Raw genomic sequence first — 15711 nt, forward strand, 5'->3', positions numbered from 1 at the left:
TACCTTATTATGTAACGGCAGGGCTTCCCCGCGATCGTGGTGGACCGTACACGCGATATGATGTGGTTCCCCCAGATAACCACTGTTGAGAGTCTTGCGACTTAAGGCGGCCTATTTCATAGCAGCTGCCCCCGTCCTCTGCTCCATTCAATTGACACTCCATCTATACCGCCACCCAGAAAAACATACTCTACACCATGAAAGACATCCCAGCGGATGATGACGTGCAATTGGCCGCCCTTGGGCATAGACCCGAGCTGAAGCGGAATTTTTCAATGTTGTAAGTGTCAAAATTCATCTGGATTACATTATTCTTGCAACAAGAATTGAATCGTTAATGGGTGTTCGTCATGATTTAGGTCAATGTTAGGGCTTGCCTTTGCCATTCTGAATGTATGTTTCCCAAGTGCCGGAGCCTAGGGAAAAGGGGGTTTGGACTACGGACGAATTGCTCACTCTTCGCAGTCATGGACCGCTCTATCATCCAGTTTAAACCTTAGTCTTGGGTCTGGCGGCTGTGCCAGTGTTGTATGGGGTAAGATCTACTCGTTGATATTCAGCGATCCTTGGTCTACAAAGTTCTCAGTTACTGATCGCTTTCTACCAGGTCTGGTTACGGCTGGTATTTGCAATATTTCCATTGCCGCGTCGCTTGCAGAATTCCTCTCTGCTTATCCTACGTGAGTTCGTAGTCCGATTGCTGCAGTGAATCGCATCTAATACTCGAATAGCGCCGGTGGACAGTACCATTGGGTTGCAGGTTAGTTATCCCCCCTTTCTATGAATTCGATGCTGTGGAATTATCTTACTGATGCGCTGCGAATGTTATAGCTAGTTTGTCTCCCTGGAAATTCTTGCAAAAACGTACACTCGCTAAACGATCATTCTAGTTTCATGGCACAGATGGATGCCAATCATATCGTGGATTACAGGCTGGGCGAATGTCTCTGGCTGGGTAAGTATGGGCGGTTCTAGGTCGAAGAATGTTGCTAATAAGTTCAGCTGGCTTTAACTGCCACTGGTGGATTGTTAGGAAGCACTCTCATTATGGGCATTGTTTCTCTGGTTTACCCGGTATGATACTAGTTGCTCTGCCTAAGACTTACACCAATTGCTGACTCCGAATGCTAGTTATTTGAGTTCCAAAAATGGCACCAGTTTCTCATATATATCGGAATTAACGTTATTGCATTCGTCATCAACGCCTTTATGGGCTCCGGCCTCCCGCATGTCACCAAAGGTGCCTGTATGTCACCTATTTTTCCTTGGGTGCTGTTTTCAGGAGCTGACATGCCTAGTCATCTGGTCTCTTAGTGGATTTGTTATAATCTCTATCACGATTCTCTCATGCGCATCGCCCAACTACCATACTGGAGAATTCGTATTTTCCGAGTTCATCAACCAAACAGGCTGTACGTTACCCTATGTCCTTTGGAAATTGACAGCGAAGCTCATACAATTTAGGGCCTGATGGTATTGCTTGGCTACTTGGGGTAAGACTGCTCACCTCTGAAGCTGAGGATGACTATTAACTCGTTAAAGCTGCTGCAAGGTGGTCTCGGTCTCACTGGATTTGTAAGTTACCCACGTTATATTTTTGAAACTCGGACTAACGGTTATTAAAGGACGGTGTTGCGCACATGATTGAAGGTATGGAATGCAAGGGAAACGGCTTCATGGGATTATATTAATCAGTGTCAGAAATCCCAAACCCCTCCGTGGTCGGACCTAGGATCATGATCGGATGCGTTGGAATCGGGATTTTCACCGGGTTGATCTTCCTCATCGTCTTGCTTTTTGTTGCAGGAGACATCAATCAGGTCATTGAGTCTGCTGCAACACCTCTCCTGCAGATCTTCCATGACGCGACGGGAAGCAACGCAGGATCGATCTGTCTTCTTATGTTGGTTCTCGCTTATCTTTCTCATAATCATGTCGTTTAATGCTCATGTATACTTCTAGGTTTCCGCTCATCTGCCTTATCTTTGCGGCCACCGCCATTATGACCACAAGCAGCCGCATGAACTATGCATTTGCGAGAGATGGCGGGCTGCCTGCCTCACCCTTCTTCAGCAAAGTCCACACAAAACTTGGCGTCCCTCTCAATGGTCTGTTTCTGACATTCTTCTGTGTTATCATATTCGGATGCATTTTCCTTGGCTCCTCAAGGTAAGCCCCAGCTTGTCATAGCATTATTCCGATGACATTTAACATTTTTTCAGTGCATTCAACGCCATTATTTCTTCATCAGTGGTCATGCTCGATATTTCGTATGCTATCCCGATTGCGGTAAACTGCATCCGTGGCAGACAGATGCTCCCTGAGAGAGCGTTCGTTCTGCCGCACACTCTCGGCTGGATCGTTAACTTGGTAAGCCCAACTACCCTGTGATTGTTTCTGGAAATGGCTGACAATTGTTACAGATTGCCCTTGCATATATAGCGCTGACTACTGTGCTTTTCATGTTCCCTCCGGAGCTGCCAGTGACAGGCAGCAATATGAGTAAGCACACCGTGAGGGCATAACTATTAGTTATTACAGACACTAATTCTTGATATAGACTACTGTGTTGCTGCATTCGGAATCATCGTCATTGTATCGACCATCCAATGGATCGTTGATGGCCGAAAGAACTTTAGCGGGCCTCGCGTGGATACAGAAGTATTGGCCGCGGTGGGCGGTGCCCCGAGTATTGACGAAGGTGCTGCTGAGCATCGGGAGAATAAATAAACAAACTCTCCTGCCGAATCATTTGGAATATTCTATATACTTTATACACAGGACTACACCGGTTGTTCTGAAGTTGCATTGGCCGGACCTTGCAGTGGCGCGCATGATAGAATAGATGTACATATACTTTCTGTCTTTAAGCATTCTTATTCATAGTGGGTAACTAGAACTAGACTACCTAAAGCACTATAATCCCTAACCCTACCCCCGAACAAGCCACAAGGCCATTGAGCAAACCCATAGAACCCTGTTGCTTCACCTATTTAATTCTCGTCCGTTTTCCTCCATAGAAGCCAGGCACGTTGACCAAGGGAGTTTACATACCACTGTTAACGTCCTCCTCACTGAGCAAGAGGTTCATAATTGTTATAGTAGAACCGCTTCTCCATGGACTCCATATCACGCGCCTCAACGGGCAGATAGTGGTTGTAGTAGAAGCGTTTGTCAAGGGACTCAGCCTCAGGCTCCGACTCAACATTGCGCCGCTCGAGGGGCGTGTAATTGTTGTAATAGAAGCGTTTCTCGAGGGGCGTGTAATGGTTGTAGTAGAAGCGCTTGTCAAGGGACTCAGCCTCAGGCTCCGACTCAACATTGCGTTGCTCGAGGGGAGTGTAATTGTTGTAATAGAAGCGTCGCTCAAGGGGTGTGTAATGATGGTAGTAGAAGCGCTTGTCGTGGGCGTCCATGTCCATGTCCATATTGGTAGTGGCAGGGTCCCACTCGGGTTGCATCTGCTTGAGACCGTTGATGCCCATGTTCGAAGTGCGTCGCTCGAGGGGTCTGTAGTCATTGTAGTAGAAGCGTTTCTCGAGGGGAGTGTAGTTATTGTAGTAAAAGCGCTTGTCAATGGACTCAGGCTCAGGCATCGACTCAATGTTCTCGATGGCCCCGTGGGCGTTGTTGATGGAAGGAGGACTGGCCATTGCTATCTCCCCATCAACAACAGTCGATGGCCCAGGCTGGGCATTGTTGCTGTCGATGGGTGCGCCCAAGGTAAGGGCGGAGGCCGAGAGGAAGGCGAGAACACAAGCGAGATGCATCTTGAAGGATTACTGCTGGAGAGACCAGGAGATGATGAGATGAGATAGAAAGGATGCTGATGGAGATGATGATGACTCTGCTTTATAGACATCAATGTGTTGTTTTTGTTCACATGCGTATGTATAGTTCAGATAGAATGGACAGACCCCATGTTTGTACAACAGAAGCAATCGTATCACTTCGACTCAGAATGTACGACGATACTCAACGGGCCTCACTCTGAGCTTATCCGCACGGGTGCGACCCTCCTTCACAGATGATGCAATGGAAAAGAGGATTGCACGATGTTCTCGCGGCCTTTACCCGTAACTCTCACTTTCAGCCATCTTCATCATCCCCACCAGCTTCAAACTGCAACAACGACAACAACAAAATCAAAGTCAAAATCAAAATCAACTGACAGTATCGAGACAAAATGTTTCTCACCGGTTTCTGGCAGCCCACTCCACGAGAGCACAAATTCCAAGCTGTCAAAACCGAGACTGACGATGACGACGAAATCGACTCTGAAGGGCTTATTTCAGCTCGAAAGAAGATGGGAAAGACTACTGTCTCCATTCCCTGGATCTTCTTTACGACTGCGAATCTCGTCATATTGGGCATCACGGTTTCCCTGATTCTTAGCGTGCAAAGCACCCAGACTCACGAGAAAAACGCCATTCTTAGGCCGGTTTCATGGTGGTGTAAGCTGTCTATACCATATTAAATCTGCACTCCAGTTCATGAGCTCATATGCATTCAAGCGCCTGTTCTCGACGATATAGAGATCCCGAGCTATACGACGACTCTGAACGGGACACTCTTCGCCCTACCAGAAATTTCGATTGCCCGCGAGGAACCAGGCCCGGAGAACGATGCGATCTGGGCGCAGTTTGAAAAGGTCTTGACGCATGTTGTAACGCGCGAGGATGTCATCAAGCTGGGCAAAGATCCAGATACGGTGTCTCGGTTTGATAACGAATACTGGGGGCTGGGGGACGACGCATACATGGTCCAGCTTGATGTGATGCATGTAAGTTACCTGCTATTGAAGAAATAACATGAACTAACTATCCGGTCTAGCAAATACACTGTCTGAACATGCTGCGCAAAGCAGCATTTGAAGAATACCCAGGCTACGAGCCTGAGCTGGATACCAAGGACAGAATGTGGTGGGTCCATCTTGGCCACTGCACTGACATCCTGCTACAGAATCTGCAATGCAATGCGAACACAGAGGTCCTGACGCTGGCGTGGGTGGAGGACCGCCACCCCCCGTGGCCAGACTTCAGTGTGAATCGCAAATGCCGCAACTTCCAGACATTAATTGACTGGCAGCGCGACAATGCCGTTGATGTGGCCAAATTCGATAATATGCCGCTTCCCAAGGATGCCTTTGTGTGGCCGTCTCCCTGGAAGAAGCAGGACTCGGAATTGGGCGTGGTGTTAGGGCAACATCACCTGCAGGAAGGAGACGGTGAGTTGCAAGAAGGATCAAACCATACGCATTTCAAACCCCGTAGGTCGTTAGTATAGAAAGAATGAACGGCACATTGTGCTCTTTTCTCCTGTTGGCTAACCCGATGCTACGCGTACTTTGTTTAACACGCGGATGTCACCTTGTATATTGCCATGCTGACCGACGAGCCGTATACGGGACAAGGAGTACTTAGGCGGCAATTTCTCCAGGGCTAAACTTCGATTTTCTTCGCATCTGACACTCTGCTTCATCCAATCTCATAATGGCGACACACGAGATGTCCGAAGTTCCATTCCTCTTAGAGAGGCACACCGGCTCGTTTGATCAGGGCTCACCGGAGCCCCAAGACGACCCAGAGCGGGGAATATCAGACTCAATGCGCCGTCGTCTTGTCATCACATTGATTGTGATCCTGCTGGCATTCGAAATAGGCGGCCAACTGATTCCGGGGCCCATGGTGCGCGTGATCGAGAGCATCTCCTGCGATCGCTACTGGCGAGTACATGGCCTCAGCGGCCATATACCAGAGCACCTGTGCAACATCCCAACAGTCCAGACGGAGGTCGCAACAGTGAAAGGGTATTCTGATTTGCTCGAGGGCCTGCTGTGTCTGTTCCCCGCTGTCCCCTACCCCTTATTCTCAGACGAACCCGTCGTACTAACTTTGATCTTGGTTACAGCCACCATCTGTGCCATCCCGTATGGGCTGATGGCAGACCGATATGGCCGAAGACAAGCAATCCGCCTCACTGTTCCTGGATTCCTGCTCAATGCAATGATCACGAATTCGGCCCTGTGGTTCTCGAACACATTCCCGCTCAAGGGTATCTGGCTCGCCTCGTTCAGCTGGATCATAGGCGGCGGACCGGCGGTAGCACTAGTCGTCATCTGGACAATGCTGGCGGATCTCACGACAGACTCCAAGCGTGCAATGTTGTTTTTCCGTGTTGGACTTGCGAGTCAGATCGCTGGCTTCATTTCCAGCGCGACGAGCTCGGGACTCATGGCACTCAACCCTTGGATCCCGCTGCTGGTCGGGTGTGCGACTGTCACGGCTGGTTTAGGCTGTGCTCTCTCGCTGCCAGAGACGATGAATCTGGCCGTGAAGTCTCAGAATGCAACTGTTTACAGGGACCAGGGAGTCGAGTCTGAGCCGGTCAAGTCGCCTCCAAGATATGCTCGTCTTCTGAGGAAGGTTGAACGCGTCATCCATCCATATCGCTTCATCTTCAGCTCTCGTCTGCTGCTGCTTCTGCTCTCTTTCGCTGTATTTCAAGTTGCACACGGCTCAGCTGCATTCTTGACACAGTACATCTCTACGCGCTTCAACTGGACACTTGCGCGTGCCCAATTGCTATCTTCCCTCCATGCGGCGACTACCATTCCGGTCTTTGTCTTCCTGCTGCCGTATCTCTCGACGAAGGTCTTGAATCGTCTGCCTCTAGCATGGAGGGACCTCTACATAGCCCGTTTCAGTATCATCTCTCTCACAGTTGGATCACTCGGTGTCGGAATATCACCGTACATATCCGTATTGATCCCAAGTTTGTGCCTCCATGCTTTGGGTGCAGGGTTTGCATTAGCCATGCGATCTCTCGCAACGGCCTTGGTCAACCGTGAAGAAACTGCAAGACTGTATGCGGCAATTGAGATATTGCAGTCAATGGGCACTGTCCTGGGCAGCTTATGTTTCACGAATGCGTTCAAGTCAGCGCTGCTCATGAGCGGGATCGGGGCTGGGCTGGTGTGGATATTGAGTAGTCTTCTGTTTGCTTTTGTGGGTGTTACGCTTTTGATTCTGAGAGTTTAGCTACCTGCATACCTATCTACCTGCTAGTATAGCATACGAAAGACTTAAACGAGCGAAGAATGAATGATTGATATCCTACTCTCCCACCATTATAGCCAGAACATCCGCTAGACTCTCCTCAGGCAGTGACAACAGTTTATTTGCCCCCTCTTCATATCTCATATAATCCCCTCCATACCCTTCAGTACAGGTTACGTACCGCATCAGCATCGGAATGGCACCGTAGTCCCTCTTGGAGAGCTTCTCCAGCGCCAGCCGCTTTTCCTCCTCCGCATCCTGAAAGATCGCATTCCATAGCTTTTTAGTGAGACCCTCAAGAACAGCAAGGATGTCTTTTTGCGAGACATTGAACGATTCAATAAACAGGTACCTGTTCGCGGTTTCGGGAATGAGCAGCGCGTTCTTGACTGCGAGAGCCACGGTGCTAAAAGTTGTCGCAGACCAGCGGTGCGTTCCATCGTTAAGAATCGAGGCGTTCTTTGTACCGACGTCGAAGCCCAGATAGTGGAAAATAGCCCTAATTCACCCGCCCCGATCAGCACGACCATTGATGTATGTATGTATGTCAATGGTTGATAAGTAGTTAATTGCCAGATAAGAAAATAAGGCAGCGCATCTCACATTTCAAAAATCGGCCCCGTCACAAACGCCGTCCATTTCAGCCCTGCATCCTCCTTGCTCTGCAAATACTGCACTATATCCCTCTTCGTCTGGCAAAGGAACTCAGGCAGTAACTCCGCAGCGCGCTGGTTCCGGGTATCGTGCCCGAACTCCGATGGGATAAAGAGCTTCACACCGGCTTTGATTGCTGCGTCGATGATGGTCTTTTGCTGGCCTACAGCTCGCGTGGCTATTGCGCTGATGACTATATCCTGCCCGGTTAGGATCGAGATGAGTTGGGACTCGGTTTCATCGTAGGTGTCGCTGGGGATGCGGTGGATTGGGATATGAGGTGGGAAGTTAACACTATTGCAATTTGCCGAGTGTTGGCGTGTTACGATTGAGACTTGGAAGTTAGGGCCAGCGATGAGGGATGTTAGTATATGGCGTCCGAGATGGCCGCCGGCGCCGATGATGGTGACTTTTGTGGGGGTTGGTGAGGACATTGTCGGCTGGTTATGGCTGAGGTTTCTAGAACTACCTTTCAAGTTGAATACAAAAGTTATTAACTGGGGAAAAGTGGGCTTTATCGAGCATTGGCTTCATTGTCTTTGCCCTACCCTATGTACGGAGGAGATGGCCGTGTTTGTTGTAAGCCGACCCGGCATGGCACCTCGTACTACGTGGTATAAACAAGCCGAGCTCCTTTTCGCCTATACGAATAAAGGATATTTTATCCGAGTGCTACAGAAAAGCAGCAACCACATGGTGTCATGCCACATTACAGCGTGGCGGTTGTACACTTCTATGGAGGATCATTACGTCATGCGCCCCAACACTCAGCAGAGCTCTCCCCAGCTCTTCTTCCGCCTCAACCTTTGCTTCCATCAACGTTGGAGTCGCACTTGCACCCTCCAGCCCTGAGCTGATACTCGGATCGTCTCCCGCGAACGTACATGGGCATGCCAGCTTCATAGCCCGTTGCTGAACAACCAAGCTCACCCTCGTACGCCATCGCGCGAACCCACCCACCTCAACGCCAAGCTTTCTCCTCATCAACAGATAAGATCCGCAGTGCCATTGTGAGCTTGCACCATGCTCACGTCCGCCTTTTTGAGAAACCTGCTGCCCTGGGGCGAGCGGGTCGTCTTCACTATACCCCCTGTTGAAGCAGTTGAAATCGACACAGCGCACGAAAAGGCCGCGCGAGCCCTAAAGCACCTGCTTAAGCTCAACCACGCCAACAATGCGATCCTCTGGAACGAGCGCAGATTCCATAACCATGCCCCGCACTCGCTGTCCTCGTACTTCCTGTTGGGTGCTGATGCGGAGAATTTGAATCGCCTGTATGAGTGTGAGCTGAAGCCGCTCGATGGGTGGGCCGACTCGCCGGGGGAGATCAGTACGTACGATTGGAGGGATTATTTGGGCAAGAGGGAGTAAGCTACCTTGCTATACCGTTCTCTACTTTATACCACCGTGGAGGTGGCTAATGAAGATTGCTAGATACCAACGAGCGTATGTCGACTTCTTCGAAGACGAGCTTGTCCGCCATGGCTACGACTGGAAAAAGGTGGTCGCCAACTATTTATTCGAAGGAAAGGAGCCTCTCTTCAACGCCTTAGCCTGTGACCGTACGTCAACACCAGCTACACCTCTGAATAACCGGTTTACTGACCATTGAAACAGTCGGCCACCCCCTCATCCACCTCGCCTACGCCTTCGAAGTGTCTAGCCGCGAAGTCGCAATGGAGGCCCTCTCCCTCGCATCAGTCTGCTACAGCCCAACCCACAAATACCTTGACGACCCATCCTATTCCCAAGCCGAAGCCTCCTACTATTCACATTCCCCCATCGAAATCCTGACCAAAGTACGCACGGACAAACGTCTAACAAACCTCTTCACAACACCCGGCGACCACAATACAGAAGTCGTCTTCCGCGAAGCCGAAGCAACAATCCTCAATCACTGGAACGCATGGAAAATCCCCACAGGAAGCGACGCAATGAAATGCCTCCGAGAAAGCCAAGAACTCGCCGTCGCTCTATTAACAGCAACCCTAAACCCCGCCACCCCAGACCAGAAATACGACTTCTTCTTCGTCCACGTCCTCACATCCAGCTATGCCGTTCGCGTTCTCCTCCCGCTAATACCCGCGAAATTCCAAATCCCACTCGTGCGCCAGTGGTGGCTCCTGACCCTGGCTGTATACATCGGCCAGCTAAGACCGGAAATCCGCCTCGACACTATCCGGAAACAGGATATCACCAACAAGAGCTGGGATTATGTTAAGGATAAAGCGCTCCACGGCGAACATTCCACGGAGACGCATTATATCAAGGCTCTCCGTGTCTTCAGGGATATGGCAAGGACGTGGGGCGACCCCGATGGGTACTATTTGAAGGCTGCTGTTAAGTTTGCGGATGGGTTTACAGGATGGGGTGGGTTTGTATAATTTCCCACCAGTAACTTAAAATAATTCTTATAATGTTTCTTGTTTTGTACTCCTATATGGTTGGTTATATCCCTCTCTTGGCTAAAAGTAATTTGTGCTGTGGGTCTCATTTCTCACTTTGGATATTGGGAGTTAGCTAGGTGCTGCTGATTGGAGTTATATAGTGGTATGGATTTACAAAAAGAGATACCTCACGAGTTATCATGAGTTACTGCAATACTTATGGATATCTAAACAGTAGTCAATGCCTCAGGCAGAATCATCTCTATATGGTCACGTGGACACAACAACCAGTTTGCATTGTTTGCCCTATTGACCACCAAATCGCCTCGCACGCGAAACCAACACATCCTCTCACAACCACAGAAGCAACACACCACAATGAGTCCAGAAAACGAAGCAGGTCCACTCAGCCTGCATGCCGAATACCTGCCTAATATCCGCCAAGTCAGCGTCCAGATTTCTGCGCCCGCCGGCTCGCATCCTGAGATCGCGCTGTCCGAGTCGCGTCGCGCGGTGTCGGCGTCGCTTACCCTGCCTGAACCGGTTGGTTATGTTTCGGAGACCATTAAGTTGCCGGTGAGGGTTACGGAGGGGTCGAGGCGTCTTTTGAGCAGTACCAATGCGAATGCAGCGCGGAATGGACATGGAAATGGTGCTGGGCAGGATACAGGTCTCGGGAGAGAATTCTCGTACCGGATGCAGGTTGACGATGATGCTGAATTGAGGCAGCGGAGTGCGGTGGATGAGCCTATGGATAGTTTTGTTCCGTGGTCTGCGGGCGATATGGCGCCATCTACTAAATTACGATGCAGACGCTGCGAGAGGATTATTATTGACATGCCAACTGCAACAACCGCGTCTCCATCTAGTGAGAACAGTACGGTGCAGCCTTCGGGATGGGTGTGGAAGGATCTGCCCAGCGGGAACTGGGCTGAGATGATGGATTTCTGGCATTGCCATAAGCCGGATCCGCATGAGGACGACGCCGATGCCCATAAACATTTGACTGAGGATGAAAATTCCAAGGTCAAAGGTTATGGTGCCTCCAACCAGGTTTTGGCAACGCCAGGAACTGTGCTTGTGGACGTGGCCACCTTTCTTGTCTCCGAGATAGACTGTAAGGGCCTAAAAAAGGTAAGCCAGGGCTCATCATTTCCCCGTTATCTCCGCAATCCGGCGTTATTTTCCTTTTCGTAGGAAGTATGTTGTTGCACCAATATTTAGTTGCGCTTGGTGGGCAAAAAGAAGGAGACCTTGTCCCTTCCATGATCAGGCCTTCGATACAATTGCCCTATAACTAAATGTCTTGTTTTCGGTGCCGTTGAGCATGGATGGTGGTTATAACAATAAGACGATTAGGGTTTTGTGCAGAGTTATCCTCGTCAGATGGATTTCGCACTCTATTCCTGTCTATTATTGTTGTGACCTTTACATGCTGCAGGTATCCAGAGTGAGACTACGCCTCGTTGTTTCTCCGTTGTTTGATCCAGAGGGATGGCTTCAACGCGATTATGACAAGGTACATGCGGGGTCCCTATCAGATGTCTGTAGTCAAACGAATTAGTAGCTACGCCTCAATAGAACCTTATCTCGAAAATTTCCCTCCATTTGAATACATAGACGTCTCTTGATCGAAATGGCTGCTAATGTCCCGAATTATCAGGTCACACAAGAACGCAACGATGGATTCCTCTTGCCGCCTGATGAAGAGCTTTTATGTGACGGATGTGATGTACTGGTTGGTGTACAAGACACCATAGCTAAGGGGTGGAGACTGTTTAAAACGAGCCTTGATGCGGAGCTTCCATCGACTGGAGAATCTGGGAGTATACATTGGGAAAGCCACCCGACAGAGCTCGTGGTCGCTGCTCAGCTGCTGGAGCTCATCGAACGCGAGAGCGCTCGAAGATTCATCATCCACCGTGGAAAGAAAGATTGTATTTTGGTAAGTCGTCCGATTCATTTGGGACTTGATTCCTGGCCTAGCCGGTTGACTGGTGTGTAGCTGTGGGTTTTCAACCCTGATATGCGGTATTCCAAATCAAGCACGGAATATAGCATTGCTTCGCAGCGGGCTATGAAGATATTCTTCCAAACCAAGGATAATGCCGAGGCGTTGCTTCATCCTGAGCCTGGGAAGACATCCTCTCTGTCGTTGGAAGAACTCAGGCTTCCCGTGAGCACCTATGACTCTCTCTTAGCTGCGCTGGAGGCAAGCAACAGAATGCTTCCACAGTCAGCAAGAACCTTCCAGGAACACTGGAAAGTGGGGATTTTGCACCGCTTTGAGAGACTGAAACGGGCTTGAGGGAAGGCACGACCTGCGACCTCGGAGATAAGTGGGCTCCTTCCTGAACAGATTCAATGAGTGTTCGGAGACCGTGTGGCCGTAATTGGCTTATTCGCCTTTGATGTTGGTCACTCAACATTCTCATAACGAACGACATTATTTACAGAACCAGCATCACTCTTTTATTGAAGCTGTCACTGTCTTCCAAGACGCGCAGAGCCGTTGTGAGTGCCAAAGTTGTCACATCTATAAAACACTAAAAACTAACCATCGTTGCAATAGCTACTTTAGGGCATATTTACAGTCACCAGGATTTGCAACAGCTCCTAGTCACCATGGCTACAACACGTGCCACTCATCAGTCCATCGATTCAAGCGGGGAATACGAAGACGCCGTTAGCTGGGAACACATTGAGGATTCGACCATCACAACGAATCAACAGGCCATACTCGATCCGCTATCTGGTGCTTTCGCTAGACTCGATATCGGAGCGGATACAGAACGTCCGAATCAACCTGCTATCACAAACACGAACTTTACACCCTCTGGATCTTCGAATCGCGATGGGTCATATCATCCAGTGATGACTCCCCCAACTATTTTCATTACACCTCCCGAGGCGGCGAAGGGGTCTATGCCAAAGACTTAAATTATGTATTATCCTGAATTTTATTCCTAATTGATGGTCAACGGTTTCGGGAAAGGAATGCCCTTTTTGGTTTGGTGTTTGGGGGGTTTTTGTGGGCATATTGCCATTCGGCAGGTTGGGCGTCTACCCTTTCTTGTTATGGTAGAGTCGGCGTGATGCAGAACCGGTGCTACAGGTGTCTGGCGAGATGACGATTAATATCATTATTATTTGGGGCTCTTCTGAAGCGCCCTTTGCTGATGTTCGAATGGGACTAGCCCTAAGAAGAGAAGTGAAACAGCCTTCGAATAATTTCGTTGAAGTAGACTACTCTACAAGGTAGGCATTTCGCTATAAAACTTTTGGAAGATCAAAGCTGTTCATTTGTATTAATTTTGATATCCATGCTCTCTGCGTGGCAAGGGGCACAATTTAACCCCTTCAACCTTCGCCCCACATATACACTCTGTTCATCTATTTACAATATTTGCATGCATAGTGTCAACCGTCAAATCGTCAACGTCATCTTACTTCATAATTGCGGTATCAACCAACTAAGCCTCAAACGGAGTCTCATATGGCCGCTCAGCCTGAGGTGTGATTCTGGCCAAATGGCGTCTCTGCCCGTCGGCCCAGTCAAATAGGGCACTGTGGCAGGCAACTCGGTTCTGGAAGAAAGGTCAGTCCTTGGAGCTTTAGATTGACGGATATAATGAAGTAACTTACATCCCAAACGACAACTGTGCCGGCGCGCCATCTGACACGGGTCTGGATGTCCTGGGATACGGCGATGTGGTCGTAGAGGAACTTGAGAAGGAAGTCGGATTCTTCCTTCTTGTAGCCGACGATGTGTCGAGTGACTGGCACATACTGTTAGCTCCAATGTCTTGGAATGGATTGGACTGGAGCATACATTGAGGGTTCACGTAGAGGGCCTTCTCGCCCGTTGCCGGGTGAGTTCGAACAATGGGGTGCTCTGTTGTGATAGGGTCACGACGGGCAATGCCGCCCTTGTTCAGGCTGTTGTTGACTTGCTCGACACCGGAGTGCACAGCCTTGAGACCGTGGAGGCGTTTTTGGAACTCGGGGGAGAGACGCCTGTAGGCTGAAGCCATGTCTGCGAAGAGGGTGTCTCCGCCGGTCGAAGGGCCATCGAGGAGGTAAAGGAAGGTTGTGCCGGGGGGTTGCTCCTCAAAGGTCACATCTGAGTGCCAGGTGATAGAGTTGGTGTGGCCAGCGAGGAAGTCGGCGCCGCTGGTGTCCTCTGCTCCACGGTGCACGATGTGAACCTCGGGGTAGCCCTTTGGGGCACCGGAGGCTTGGTGGATATGATGGCGGCCGAAGTAGCCACCGAACTCGAGGGCCTTGTCGATGGGGAGGTGCGCAAAGTCCTGATCGCGGAATGCAACGACCTTTCTCTGGGCAACGAACAATGCGAGCTGGTCCTTGCCCTCCTTTGTCAATTGGCTTAGCTGGATACCGCTAACTTCGGAGCCGATGCTGGGGGTGAGCTCGTCCAGGTGGAAGTCTCCATCCTTGGGGAATAGATCCGGGAAAGTTGAGTCGGCGTCCCTTCCGTGGTCATAGTGCTCAAAGGGTTGTAGTGGTGGATATCTATTCAAGACTTATTTAGATATGTTCTTCTAGCACATGATTCATGGGCATACTGACCTTTCGGTTTCATTGTCCCAAACGGGTAGGTAGTTAGGGAATGATGCAGCCGAGTATTTGGTGGTACCCTTTATCTCGTCCGCATGCTTGTAGGTCTCCCCGTATCCAATCAGATTCTCCTTGTTGTGACCCCCATTTGTCTTAAGAAGCGACTTGGGTGGTGCGCGAAGGCTGTTAACGGGCTCAGCAAGAGATGGTGCCATTATGTTTGATTTCAACAATTGCCAGCTTTTGACTCTTTAATTCTTTGAAACAGCCACAGACATGACTGAGGACGATCGGCGAGTTATATACAGCCTTCCTCCCTTCCGGTTATCCGGTTCGCAGGCACTCTGGCGCAATTTTTGCGGGGTATGATTGATCCTTGTCCCTGGCCTGGATAGGCCTTGAGTCAGCAAGGCGGGGTTCACATCCCATAACTACACGAGGATGTTCGTACACATAACGCAATAGGTAATTGGAGTAGTAGTCATTCGGGCGAGAACAACCCGCAGATCAGATGTAAACGAGATGTTTTGTATATTGCGTGATGGGACTGAGCGATGAGCATTGTCGATATCGTCCGTGCATTTCATTCGGCGAACCCTCTGTCGCTGCCAGGGAGTGCCGTTTAGCCTGTTTATCAATCTTGAAACGTCAGTGAGGCGACTTGGCTTCGAAAGTTTGGATCCGTGGTCGGCAATGAAAATAGTAAGAGCCCAAAGCGTGGAGGAAGAAGTGGTGAGAGAGAGAGAGAGAGAGAGAGAGAGCAAGTTGATGGGCCAAGCATGGCGCCATTGTCGCTCTTATTTGCGCAAACGGAAGATTGCGCTTCTTCACCCCACCCAACTAAGTCGCGTCTCAAGACTCGAACAAGCCTCGCCCATTGATTCCACCCGCGGTTCCACTACAATTGCTGCGAATTCAAATCGTCCTTCATTTAGACGTCCTTTCTGTCAAATAGACATCGCCTATCCTAACGGTGTCCCTAGGGAAGTTGGGATTGGGATGCTGAAGGCAAGGCACCTCCAAACCCTCCATGA

General features: G+C 49.8%; 9 protein-coding genes across 9 annotated transcripts; 6 read left to right on the forward strand and 3 right to left on the reverse strand.

Moving 5' to 3' along the window:
- Window positions 1-197: 197 nt before the first annotated feature.
- APUU_30578S (GABA permease GabA) lies at window positions 198-2730 on the forward strand (the record flags this gene model as incomplete). The annotated part of the gene is made up of 18 exons (XM_041701687.1): window positions 198-280; window positions 360-393; window positions 466-535; window positions 608-680; window positions 732-760; window positions 832-834; window positions 891-955; window positions 1003-1074; window positions 1132-1246; window positions 1299-1412; window positions 1465-1493; window positions 1543-1575; window positions 1626-1650; window positions 1702-1903; window positions 1963-2169; window positions 2223-2370; window positions 2424-2502; window positions 2561-2730. 18 exons carry the CDS (start codon window positions 198-200, stop codon window positions 2728-2730), a joined length of 1551 nt encoding a protein of 516 aa, XP_041554547.1.
- Window positions 2731-3071: 341 nt separating this feature from the next.
- APUU_30579A (uncharacterized protein) lies at window positions 3072-3770 on the reverse strand (the record flags this gene model as incomplete). The annotated part of the gene is made up of 1 exon (XM_041701688.1): window positions 3072-3770. The coding sequence occupies one exon, from the start codon at window positions 3768-3770 to the stop codon at window positions 3072-3074; it is 699 nt and encodes a 232-aa protein (XP_041554548.1).
- Window positions 3771-4186: 416 nt separating this feature from the next.
- Window positions 4187-5286, forward strand: APUU_30580S (oxidase ustYa family protein; the record flags this gene model as incomplete). The annotated part of the gene is made up of 3 exons (XM_041701689.1): window positions 4187-4454; window positions 4515-4783; window positions 4834-5286. 3 exons carry the CDS (start codon window positions 4187-4189, stop codon window positions 5284-5286), a joined length of 990 nt encoding a protein of 329 aa, XP_041554549.1.
- A 206-nt stretch (window positions 5287-5492) lies between these two features.
- On the forward strand, window positions 5493-7040 carry APUU_30581S (MFS transporter; the record flags this gene model as incomplete). Its single annotated transcript, XM_041701690.1, has 2 exons — window positions 5493-5838; window positions 5911-7040. The coding sequence occupies 2 exons, from the start codon at window positions 5493-5495 to the stop codon at window positions 7038-7040; spliced, it is 1476 nt and encodes a 491-aa protein (XP_041554550.1).
- Window positions 7041-7115: 75 nt separating this feature from the next.
- On the reverse strand, window positions 7116-8146 carry APUU_30582A (isoflavone reductase family protein; the record flags this gene model as incomplete). The annotated part of the gene is made up of 2 exons (XM_041701691.1): window positions 7116-7557; window positions 7662-8146. 2 exons carry the CDS (start codon window positions 8144-8146, stop codon window positions 7116-7118), a joined length of 927 nt encoding a protein of 308 aa, XP_041554551.1.
- A 589-nt stretch (window positions 8147-8735) lies between these two features.
- On the forward strand, window positions 8736-10096 carry APUU_30583S (questin oxidase family protein; the record flags this gene model as incomplete). Its single annotated transcript, XM_041701692.1, has 3 exons — window positions 8736-9079; window positions 9147-9274; window positions 9330-10096. 3 exons carry the CDS (start codon window positions 8736-8738, stop codon window positions 10094-10096), a joined length of 1239 nt encoding a protein of 412 aa, XP_041554552.1.
- Window positions 10097-10477: 381 nt separating this feature from the next.
- Window positions 10478-12407, forward strand: APUU_30584S (HECT-type E3 ubiquitin transferase; the record flags this gene model as incomplete). Its single annotated transcript, XM_041701693.1, has 3 exons — window positions 10478-11233; window positions 11763-12044; window positions 12105-12407. The coding sequence occupies 3 exons, from the start codon at window positions 10478-10480 to the stop codon at window positions 12405-12407; spliced, it is 1341 nt and encodes a 446-aa protein (XP_041554553.1).
- Window positions 12408-12510: 103 nt separating this feature from the next.
- On the forward strand, window positions 12511-13039 carry APUU_30585S (uncharacterized protein; the record flags this gene model as incomplete). The annotated part of the gene is made up of 2 exons (XM_041701694.1): window positions 12511-12613; window positions 12672-13039. 2 exons carry the CDS (start codon window positions 12511-12513, stop codon window positions 13037-13039), a joined length of 471 nt encoding a protein of 156 aa, XP_041554554.1.
- A 533-nt stretch (window positions 13040-13572) lies between these two features.
- Window positions 13573-14892, reverse strand: APUU_30586A (TauD/TfdA dioxygenase family protein; the record flags this gene model as incomplete). Its single annotated transcript, XM_041701695.1, has 4 exons — window positions 13573-13686; window positions 13745-13878; window positions 13932-14632; window positions 14690-14892. The coding sequence occupies 4 exons, from the start codon at window positions 14890-14892 to the stop codon at window positions 13573-13575; spliced, it is 1152 nt and encodes a 383-aa protein (XP_041554555.1).
- Between the last annotated feature and the right edge of the window lie 819 nt (window positions 14893-15711).

The sequence above is a fragment of the Aspergillus puulaauensis genome, chromosome 3 (genome assembly GCF_016861865.1).
Source record: "Aspergillus puulaauensis MK2 DNA, chromosome 3, nearly complete sequence".
In the NCBI taxonomy this organism is placed as follows: Eukaryota; Fungi; Ascomycota; class Eurotiomycetes; order Eurotiales; family Aspergillaceae; genus Aspergillus; species Aspergillus puulaauensis.